This window comes from Spea bombifrons, chromosome 2 (genome assembly GCF_027358695.1).
Source record: "Spea bombifrons isolate aSpeBom1 chromosome 2, aSpeBom1.2.pri, whole genome shotgun sequence".
NCBI classification, from domain to species: Eukaryota; Metazoa; Chordata; class Amphibia; order Anura; family Pelobatidae; genus Spea; species Spea bombifrons.
The window spans coordinates 98,184,776-98,197,178 of NC_071088.1; the positions used below are offsets into that span (position 1 = coordinate 98,184,776).

A 12,403-nucleotide genomic window follows, 5' to 3' on the forward strand; every position below is an offset into this window, starting at 1 on the left:
TAAACACTAACTAAGCTATACGGCATAGCAGAGGGCACTATGGCATATAGGTGGTATAAGGCATATCGGGGGGGGGCACACTGGCATATCAGGGGGGCATAAGGCTTATAGGGGATATAAGGCATATCTGGGGGCAGAGTGGCATATCTGGGGTACAAGGCATAGCAGATGGCACTATGGCATATAGAGGGTATAAGGCATATCTGGGGGGCAGAGGGGCATATCAGGTGGATTAAGGCATATCAGAGGACACAGTGGCATATCTGGGGGGCAGAGGGGCATATCAGAGGGCACTACGGAATATAGGGGTATAAGGCATATCTCGGAGGGCGGAGTGGCATATCAGGGGGTATAAGCCATATCAGAGGGCGCAGTGGCATATGAACACTAACTAAGCTATAAGGCATAGCAGAGGGAACTATGGCATATAGGTGGTATAAGGCATATCTGGGGGGGGCATAAGGCTTATAGGGGATATAAGGTATATCTGGGGCAGAGTGGCATATCTGGGGTATAAGGCATAGCAGAGGGCACTATGGCATATAGGGGGGTATAAGGCATATCGGGGGGGCAGAGGGACATATCAGGTGGTATAAGGCATATCAGAAGACACAGTGGCATATCTGGGGGGCAGAGGGGCATATCAGAGGGCACTATGGAATATAGGGTGTATACAGCATATCTGGGGGGCAGAGGGGTATGTCTGGGGTATAAGGCATATCTCGGGAGGGCAGAGTGGCATATCAGGGGGTTTAAGGCATATACGGGATATAAGGCATATCTGGGGGGGCAGAGTTCTGGGGGCAGAGTTCTTGGGGTATAAAGCATATGCAGAGGGCACAGTGGCATTTCTGGGGAGAAGATGGGCATATCAGGGGAGGGTTAAGTCATACAGGGGATATAAGGCATATCCAGAGGGCACAGTGGCATATCTGGGGGTATAAGGCATATCTGGGAGGCAGTGTGGAAAGCCTGGGCTCAAGTGAGCATAACTGGGGGGCAGGTTGGGAAATAAAAACAAGAAATGTATTTTTTTTTATTCTGCTGTTTGTTTTTAACATCCAGTTATTTTAAATAAACAAAACATTTACATTTCTTTTTTTATCCGATTAATCGTAAAAATAATCGACCAACTAATCGATTATGAAAATAATCATTAGTTGCAGCCCTAGTTCCCTTATAAATTATAATTATAGCTTATTACGCATTATATATCAGGGTATCCAAGCATCGATCCTGAGAGACGACTATAACATAATCAATGAAAGGAACAAGACTGTATGTTTACGGTTGAAAACATAGTAAAGTGTTTACACAACACATAAAAAGTCTACTGGCTAACATGTTGCTGTTCTCCAAGGAAAGTATAATAGGTCACATCTGGTTTTATCTCATTTTTTTTTATATGCTTCCATTCCTATATTAAGACATCAAGCTTTAAATACTTTGTACATGTATCTATGCAGGATCAAAGATGGAAAGGTTATTTGCAAATCGCTTCCCAGTTTCTGATGCGCTATACCTTGAGGTGTTTTCACTAAACCAACTCACCTTTTCCACCATACGCTATAAAGAACCAACCTACGGGGAGCTCCTCTGGCAAGAAAGCCTGAGTTGGCTCTTGAGAATCCATAGCTGCATTGGTGAGATTGCTTTCACAATATCTTCCTGCATCATTCATTCATGCATGACGAAGGGTCAGCAAGGACATTCATACAGGAGAAGCTCACTGGCGTTTGTCAAATTGCACACTTAAATCCGAAGTCACCTGCCCTTTCCTAGTTTACTGAATACCCCCCATAAACACGCATTATCAGAACATACCTCCAACATGCTAAATGTGCTCTAGAAAGGACACGATCTCTTCAAAGTCTAATCAATTGCCTTTATATTCTTATTTATAATTTCACGCCCAATATTTAGCCTTGGCCCGTCTCAGGATGTTAAGACTTATCACGTGCACTTGATATAGAAACACAAGAAGGAATATTTATAATTAACCATTATGATTTCATCTTTTCAGACACATGTATAAAGAATGGCAAATTTGAACATCATTAATACATTTTACTTGTTATGCATGCAACTCACAAAGCCCGCTGGAGCCTGTACTAGCAATCATGACGTTTGCCTTCAATGGACACGGACAAGATCATATCATGTAGACGTCACTCTATCTTGAGGCGGGAATCACCAGACTCACAGGTCATACTCCATCCAGATCCGCACAGCTCCAATCTGAATGCATTGACTACAATGTCACTTTATCGAAATCTATTTCAGATGCAATCTGTAACGACAAGACACGAAAAATAATTATCTAGCGCACTCGTACCCACATAACAAACATTCTAGTTGCATTTGCATTACTGTAATATATTATTTTGGCCAATTTGGAATATCAAACTTTGCACAATTTTGCTTGCTCAGCATGTAACAGTGAAGAGCAACAATTAATGCAAGCAAAGTTAGATGGAGAGATTATAGAAGTACAGGGTCCACCGCTTTAAGACAACGGACAAGTAAAACCTGCCACTGTTATTTGAGAACACTATATCTTGTTGAATGCTCCTGATCTCCTGAAAGTGAGAGAAACTGATTATATTACAGTATGTCACAACATGCAATAAGCAGTATAGGATACAAACAATAAAAAGGCATATTTTCTCAGCTTGTATTTCCTGTACATAGTGCTAGCTGTGTGGGCTTACAAGTAAGCCTGACAGGTCTGTGCACCATAAAGGCACTCGGCAATATGAGCTCCCATTTGTTCGTGACATGCCGTAAACCGTGCGTGCATAAAACTATATAAACGTCCGTACATTTATACCAAACCCCGTCACAAAGCCTCACTTAAAGCCAGTGCTGCGTTCTCACAATGTACGAAAAAGGTGTATCATATATATATATATATTACCTACTAGGCAGCCATTGCAAGGAGACTGACTTACACTGAAAAGAACTACCACTCCCTGAATGCATCGCGGCGTCCCGAATATGTACGGAGACGCGCGAGGGACAGTTCCATTCATCCAATTTGTGAAACCCAATTGAGAGAACTCGTTATTTAGGCAGGGTCTGCAAGCACTGGGGAAGGGTGCGTTTCATAGTTATATTGCTGGCTCTCGTTGTATTGCACACGTGGTTAAAGGCTATATTTTTCAAACGGTTTTGCATTCATTCTGATCGTCGTCCTTGTCGTATTTCTCTTTTGCCCCCAGACAAATGCAAGCAGGTTGCCAGGTAAAAGAATATACTGTGAATCCTCTCTATTGATCGTCATTTGTATTAATTATACATACACTCTCATTAAAAGTTTACACTCAGCTTTCTTGGTTGAGGAAGTCATCATCTAACATAGTATCTAATACGAGGTCTGAGCGCAAGCTTTACTTCTCACACAGAAAGATCAACAAGTACTCAGGATAAATGCAGCTCTATATGAAACAGAAAACAAAAATAAATAAACCAATAATTCAAAGCACCCCATTACTTTTCGAGCTAATTATGTATCTGCATTGATTGTTTATGCCATAAACTGGCATAGACCTCCCAAATCTGGCATAGACCTCCCAAATCTGATCTCCCTACATACTACCTTCACAATCCTCCACCCAACCCCAAAATATATAACTCAATTTCCACACTTATTCATTTATAATAATTAATAATAATACAACCCAAATAAGTAACCAAATAGCAAGATCACTACTGGACAAAATTAAAAGACTTGGCATCGTTGTACAACGCTGCAGAATATGACAGTGCTATATCAAATAATAAAAAATAATAATAGGTATATGTAATCTGAAATTAATGTGAGAACTGAATAAATAGGGACCTTGTGTAGTTTTAAATTATGACCAAGTGCCACCAGGGGGGCAGTATTGCTATATGTACAGAAGGGACTCATTTAGGCTCCCGATTTTCGTTAAGTGGTAATAATTATATATATATAAACACACACACACACAATATATAGCTGTGGCGTTTGCATGTGATAATCCGTTGATCTTGGTGGTTCTAATTTGATCTATACCCATAAAGCAGGGTTTGCATGTGTTACTCACTTAATCTGTTTCCATGTGGTTCTCATTTGGTCAGCAGCAGACTCCTGCCAATTGAACTCCTGCCAATTCTGTCCCCATTATTTATTTGATCAATACCTTCAGTGCTGAGTTGATCTATACCTGCAAGGCTGAGTTTGTGTGTTATTCAGTTGCGCTATACCAATGCTTAGGTTCCATGTGTTATTTATTTAATCTATACCTGAAAATATAGGGTTTGAATGTCTTATTCAGTAGATGTATATATGCAATGCTGTGTTCCCATGTAGTGTTTATTTGATCTATACCTGAACTACATGGGGGAAGATGTAGGAGAGTGAAGGAAAGCACAAAGGATGAAATCAGCATGGGGGTGGCAAAATGGGGTTTTACCTTAGGTGGCAAAAATCCTTGCACCCGCCCTCGGGCTAACCCCAGTCTGCTTCTACTGCAAGACATCTTTCTGATTTATCTGTGCATTATATAGTGCTTACTCAATCTTTCTTGCTAAGGAAATTTAGAGAAGGCCCTTTATATTACGGAGGGAACTTGGTGAGTTAATATGTTCTACTTACCAGCTAATTCCCAGTTAAGTGAGTAAACTCCTCTGTGAGAAATATGTTTGCTGACACATATATTTAATAAGCTCTGAATGTGCCAATCCAGTGGATCAGAACAAGCAGGAACAGCTCAAAATTAAATCCAGTTTTATTACAAAATTTAATGTTGAGAATGGAAATTAATCTGCCTTGCATTCCTAATTAGAGGTATTAGCTACAGACGGCAATAAATGGATTTGCTGCAAAGAGATTTTACTAGGGCTGCAATGTATTCGCTATGTATTTTAAAGAATGATTACATACGTGATCCATGCGTGACTGCAGAAGTTTATGCGTTAACATTTCAAGTTGTTTTGATTCATTCATCCAGTTCTCCATTAATTGTAACTTAACTATGATTTTTATATGACTGACTAAATTCTTAGCAGCACTTTTAAAATATTGTAACAAGAAAAGAATGATGTTTTGTCTTTACATTTTGACTCTACATTGGAATGTAGCTATAAAATATAATGTTATTATACACAGAACCTGGGTGTAGTATGCTTGTAGTTATATACATACAATGTATGTGACTGTTATAGAAAATAATAGATCATAAAAAGATACATTACAGGTAAACCATAAATAAGAAAAGAAGCACACTGTTGCAGTGATACAGACAAAAGAAAAGAACAAAATGATTTACTTAATTTATTTAGTAAAATATATTTTTCACCCTTCTTTGTACTCAGATAATTTATGAAACGGTGTTCTGATTTCCTGAAGGTCTGTGAACCACATCTGTCTAAAAACATGTGGTAAAAGATACAACTTTGGGCCTGGAAAAAAAGGCAAGTTGGTGAGAACAACCTTGTCCTTCTGAAAAACCACATATCGGTCCTTGACGACAAGACCTGTAGTTTGCCTACTCTTTTGGCCTATGCGATGGCTACCAAAAATAGTTTTAATGGACATCCAAGCCAATGGACTCCAGGGGTTCCAAACTCAGAAGTCCTTGCCTGGAATGGGGTGCAGAACAAGAGCATTGAAGCTAAATTCTTGGATACAAATGCACTAACCGGAGCAATGTGCACCTTATCGTAGCTGGTTTGAGGCTCTTAAAAAATCCCAGCTGTAGAAATTTCAAATACCTGATACAGATACCAACAGAGGAGTGAGGATATTCCTGTTGCTCCATCATCTGAACTGCTTCCATATCTGAGCATTAATCTTTGAAATGGATATTTTTCTTGACCTGAGCAGTATAATTATGACTAATATCTCCCATTTGGCAACCATGCACTTAACTGAATTGTGTGAGGCAGTATCCAGTACTGACCCCTTGACAGTAGCAGAATCTCTCTAAACCAGGAGATTAAGATAACTCAAACTTGACCCAATCTGATGTTCCAGAGGACTCTCAGAATCCATGGAACAGGAGAGAAGACATAGGCTAGTTCATAGTACCTTGCTACTGATATTGCATCCACAACTTGGTTGTCTTTTTTTGTTTAGAAATCCAAACTGGGCTAACTTGGTGTTCTCTTTAAAGCCATCTGGTCTATACACTGTCTACCCAATTATATAGCTTTTGAAAAATCTCCATGTGTAGGACCCAGTCTATTAGCAAACGTTTGCAATGGCTCAACCGATCTGCTCGGACATTGTGCTTACCTCTTATGTGTATAGCTGAATTTTTTTCCAGCAAATGTTCGGCACAAATCACAAGTCTAAGTAATAGATGGGAGCATGTGCCTCCCTGTCTGTTGATATATGCCACTGTAGCTGCATAGTCTGGTTGAATCTGGACCACCTTTCCTCACAGAATCTTGGCAAAGTGATTGAGAGCTAACACACGGCTTACATTTCCCTGAAATTTGATTTTGTTTTTTGTGATTCCAGATGAGTTCCTATACAGCCGCGCTCAAGCCATGTATGGATGCGTCTGTAGTCACTGAGACCAACTAAGGAGATAGCAGGCTTTGCGTTCTTGAGAGGTTGCTGGCGATCATCTACTATCTAAATCCCAAACAGACCTCCTGGGATATATGAATAGAAGTTTCTAGAATGTTCTATGATCTGTAGCGATACAAGGCTGTGCCAAGGCCTCATATGCAGATGTGCCCAAGGAATTGCTGGGATGGTAGATGTAAAACACCCCAGGGTCCTAATAGCATGCCTGATAATGCAGAACCCTGCCTTAGGGGTACACATGCTATAGCATAGGTAAAAAGATCTGAACACTTCAGTAATTGACACATATTTACAAGAATTTAATAATTATCTGGGCATGATATAGTAGAAAGTAGACTCTTGCGACATGGTCCTTTTATCTTTCCTTGGAATTTGCTTTGAGGAACCAGTTGTCTAGATAAAAGATAAAAAAAAATCCTTCCTGCAGAACTAGTGCGGCTAGGATCACGATTAGTTTGGTACAAACCCGTGGTGCTGATAAAGGACAAAAGCTAGGTCCTGAACTGATAGTATTGCAGACTGTCTTCTGTTTGGAACGCAGGAATCATCTGTCATTCACTGGAATGGGTATGTGTATATAAGTGTCTTTAGAAGCGCCATCCGATTGTCCTTGTTGAACAACAGATGAGATGGATTCCATTCAAAAATGCTTGTTTTTTACAAAGTGATTACACATTGGAGACCTAGCACAGGTCTGAAATTTGCATCTGTTTGGGAGCTATGAATAGCAGATAAAAAGTACCTTGGAATTCCATCCCTTCTGGCACTGGCTTTATGACCTAGAAGATCTTGAACCACAAATTCTAGAGCTTCTTTTGGTCAAGATGCTGTGTTTCTTGAGACCAGCAACCTTGCACTAGGGAATTGCCAGAGCTCTATGCTATGTCAGTTTCTTATGGTATTCAGGCTCTAGCTGCCGGACATAGATCTCTCCAATTGGTCACAGAAATTATACAATGTTAATCCCACCTGGTGGTTCTGGTCTTTTGGCTTCAAAGATGCTTCAGTTTCTCCTGAAAGGAGGAGGATTTGCTACTTGGTTCACCTCTGCCAAACAGAATAGACTTCATTTTGACTAAGGCTAGTAGGGTTTATCTTCAGGTCAACTCAATGTTCTTCCTGTGAAAGGGATTTCTTTTTTTCTGACATCTTTTTGAAGAGTATCAAAAAAATTCCATAATTTCCTTGTCCATTAGGAATGGCACATAAGCTTTTCATGAAGAAATAACGCAAGAGACTTTTTGTTTTTTCTGGATCCTCACTCCTAAGCTCTTTGGGTGGAGTGGAAAAGCTGATGAGGGTCTCTATAGCACTAGACGTGCAAATTGGCCAAGAACGATTCAGAAAAATTTTCTGGTTTGTTTTTGGACCATTATTTTAAGGTCATCTGGTGTGATCCTCTCCATGATCCTCCAATGGGGCAGAGGATGTCATCACATTGCCCTCAGTTCACCTTAGTGCAAAATTTTTTTGACGTCCCCTCCCTCAATTAGAAGATCCGGGAGAGGACGTCACCGGGTGCCGGCATATTGCCTTCAGTACAAGTGAGGGCAAAATGTTGGCGCTTTAGGTGACGTCCTCTCGCCCGATTGGAGGTGAAGGAGCAGCCTCAACGATGCAGATACGCAGGGGGGGAAGAAATATCAATGGACATTCGTTGTGTAGTATGTGCAGACAATGATAAGAAAAATCTGTACATGGACCTGCAGCAATATGACCCAGCAGCTATAGAGGAGGAACACCACCAAACTGCAAACAGCAATACATCAGTGGCCCCTCGAGAAGCAGGACTGTCATCCTCCTGTAGAGGACAGTACAAAACACAAGGTATGTGGGGCAGGTGGATCTTATAGATTTTGGAGAAGGAGTTTTAGTCTGATGCCTGTCCAATGAGAGGCATTAAGATAAGAACCCCAGGTTTGGCTGTCAGGATTCCACCCTGTCAGCCAGGAATCTGTATTTATTTTCAAGGTGTAATATCCATGGCAGCCTCTAGAGGCTGCCTGTCCGTACACAGTACCCTGTAGGCTAACGAGCTGACCAGCCGCTCTGCTTACCTGGGTGTAACCCTACCCCTTAAATAGCTGCTTCCTTTTCCATTCAATGCCTTTGCATTGTAGTTTAGCAGCCTATTGCTGTGGCTCTGTACCTGGTCCTGAATTGTTCCTGGCATCCTGCTTTTGATCTTCGACTTCTGACCACCCTTGGCTTGATATTGACCGCTCTCCTGCATACCATATCTGGCTTTTATGAGCCCAGCTACATAGAGTGGCTTCCTGCCATGTGCCCTGCCCGAAGGGTCTCCAAGTTGCGTGCCCTGCCCGAAGGACCTCCAAGTCGCGTGCCCTGCCAAAAGGGTCTCCATGTCTTGGTCCCTGCCAGAAGGGCTCCCTGCCGTATGTCCAGTGCCCTGCTCCCTGTCGAGAGACTTACAGCCTGTACTTGCCTGTCTTCCAGTTTCTTCAACACAGACCATATCGTACTATTCAGCGGTGTGTTTCTTTTCGCCTGTCTGTATCATCCGTCTAGTTATAATGCATTGTGGGGTACAAACTGAGCCTCTGGTATCCCCTGCAACTGGGCTCCTACCTGAACTGCTTACCCGAGTCCTGAAAGGCTCCCACGACAGGGGGAAACCTTAACCCAAAACAGCTTCTCTGTGCCAGCTTTTCATCCAAACAGCTTGTCAGTGCCCCAAAAAGCTTGTGCTGGCCTTTTGTGAACAATTTTGAACAGGCACAGTGAGACAGGAATGCAGCATATGACCCTGTGACCAAAGTGGGCCTGCCCGCACAATTTGCGGAGGGAGAGCAGCTTTAAAGGGGTAGACAAGCGGTCCCTGCAACTGTGGTTGTTAAGCCACTGCTCTGGAAGCTATAGTTACTTGCAAGAACAAATAAAAAGTGGCTAATAAAACATTCCACATGTTGTTGGTAATATCTATTCAGTGCGCATACTTTTACAAGGCTCTTTGGATTACAACAGGTCAAACTGTCAATAATAACAGGGGTTTTGGAGCAATAATCTATGGCATAGATTTGCAGCAGGGCTGTTTTTACCAAATGTGCTTGTTACTGTTTCTTGATCTTAGTTTCTCATACCCCACGTACTGTGGAAATTAAAGTTTTCATATGACTGACAAATAACACAAGGATTTATATAAACAAAAGTCTTCCTTATTATTATTTATTGATTTATATAACATCATCATATGCCACAGCTTTGTACAATGGGCAACATGGATATAACAGTTAGTGCATCTCATAATTATTTGGTCTTTGGACAGTAACAAAAAGCAAGGAGGGCCCTGTTTAACTCTACAATCTAGACACAGAGTGATTTTACAGTTTAACTTTATAAAGGAATTCAGAAAAAGGAAAACATTACCCTACGTACTGTATATTCAGAAACAAAATGTATTGTTTTGGAAGACAAAAATGGAAAATGGAAAGTGAAGGAGTGGTTTCTTCAGAAACAATTCTAACTTTCTTCTTCACGCTTCTTGCCCAACCTTTTTTTAAAGCTATGTTTAGATTTGCATTTGAATTCCTTTATATTCATTGGGTGTAACTGGTACGTGGCCAAGAATACAGAAGACAGTAACCTCAATGCCAATGTATTTGTTTGGTATAATCATTTACTTTGGACTAGATCATATTAACTACCAAAATAATACACCGTCTATTTACTAACATTAACAGTGGGAGACATAAATTATATCTAAATAAAATATTTTGATTTATATAAGGAGTTTTTTGAAACATTCTTGTCATTATATAAACATGATGTCTATTATGACTAACCATTATTTACCATAGGCAGTCCTAGCGTAAAAACAAAGCAGCGCCTCCCAGCCACATCCCAAATCTACCATGGCAAGGGTCCGCTGTCCTCTTACTACAGATCACCAGGATTTGATGTCATATTGGTTCACATGGAGAAGATGCTATAAGGTCTCCAAAGACCTCTACAGGAATACCTGTGTTGGTTTCAATGGCCCCTTCTTTAGTGTCTCCCTGTTAACCATTCACTCTCATCCCCTTCTTTCAATATTGCCTTTCTATTCTTTCACTTCTTTTTTCTCTGAATGCTTGCTCTTCATTTTGTCTCCCCCACCTTTCCCATACAGTGTATAAATAATTAATATTATTTTATAAAATAGAAATGGGAGGATTCATTTTTGAATACTTATGCAGCTTCATAACAGATTGTATGATATGTGCTCCAATCATGTGGTTTACAAAATTGTACTATTTATTGTTTTACTCTTAAATGTAGAAGATCTGTAATATGCAATGGAGTATACAATGTTATACCGGGATTAATATCCCAATGTTTTCAAGCTATTGCCAGTCTTACATTATTCTAAAAATATTTATAATAATTATAATGACAACTGTTTTATGTTGACTGTTGCGGGGGCTAGCTCACTAAGCGACGGCATAAGGTGTACATAATGTGTAAGCCAAATCTATATTTCTTCCAGAATTAGGTGCCAAGGTATTTTGCAAATCCAGGGTCAAATCAGGTAGAGTATTGTTTGTTTAAAGAAAAATAAAAAACTAGATTAACACTGTCATGACAACCCTTCCTTATTGATACTGTTATTTTTACTAAGGTGAATTAAACCATTCACAAGTAAAGAATAGGTTACTGAGGGTTGAGATTCACATGTACAGTATCTCACAAAAGTGAGTACACCCCTCACATTTTTGTAAATATTTTATTATATCTGACAACACTGAAGAAATGACACTCTGCTACAATGTAAAGTAGTGAGTGTACAGCCTGTATAACAGTGTACATTTGCCGTCCCCTCAAAATAACTCAACACACAGCCATTAATGTCTAAACCTTGGCAACAAAAGTGAGTACACCCCTCTTAAAAATAAAAATATTAACATGGGCAACTGAGTAACTGAGTGCAAAATGGAAGAGATGTGAAAGACCCGTGAAAATGGGTGCAGGTTGGATGGGAGTGGGTAGGAATTTAGTCAAATTCTCCCCTATTGCCTACTACTGCACTCATACACTTTGTGTTCTAGGCATATGAGTAGTAGTAAATCCTTCCTCAGGTTTACCAATAATTAAATGGTATGGAGAGCTGGGGCGCAATGTCTGATGCTAGTGCAACACATAGCGCGGTCTCTAGAGGGAGCAGCTGGCGGAGATCAGTGCCAGAAGGCATTGCTTACCTGCCAGGAGCAACAGAAGAGACCTCCATCCAAAGTTAAATGCTCTTGAGATGGCTGAATATGCTGTTTGACAACTGGCCTAGGGCAGCACCCTCCATAAATATGTGGAGCATGTATAGAGGCTGTTACCCCAAGCCAGAAGTAGGACAGCACACCCAGTTGTCCCCCCAAAAAAGTCCTCACCTCTGAAAAGGTACTGTGTTCTTAGCAGACCATTTTTCCTGGACTTCCATTAATCGAATAGTACTGCATGGTATTAATGGGTATTAGTGTTGTTACGTTTGGTTGCTTTAATCTTGTGTACTTAGATGAGAACTGCACACACAAATAAAGCAGGCTTTCAAAAGTTAGAAACATTTCATGGAAACCTGAAAAAAAACACATATTAACACATGTTAATTTAACTATTCTGTTGAATCAATATCTCAAACTTTGCTCTGTTATCACATTTTATGCATATTGCACGCTGGGATTTATTTTCTAAAGGGAGAGTTGGTCGGAGAAATTGCAGAAGAAATGCGGTTTCAACTCCCTCACTTCACTATTAATTGTGAAAGCACAACACTAGAAGGTTTCTACGATTTTTAATGAATAGACTTCAAGAAAAATACACAGATCAATGTAATTTGTGTGATTGCTCTATTTA

General features: G+C 40.3%; 1 protein-coding gene across 1 annotated transcript in view; it reads right to left on the reverse strand.

Annotated features, from left to right (window-relative positions):
- UBAC2 (UBA domain containing 2) overlaps nt 1-2,959 on the reverse strand; it is a 54,109-nt gene extending 51,150 nt beyond the window's left edge. Inside the window, exons 1-2 of the mRNA XM_053455333.1 lie at nt 2,918-2,959; nt 2,092-2,290 (exon numbers count right to left, since the gene is read on the reverse strand). Coding sequence (XP_053311308.1) covers nt 2,092-2,122 — 31 coding nt within the window. The 5' untranslated portion in view covers nt 2,123-2,290; nt 2,918-2,959. The remainder of the gene's footprint in view (nt 1-2,091; nt 2,291-2,917) is intronic.
- Nucleotides 2,960-12,403: the final 9,444 nt, after the last annotated feature.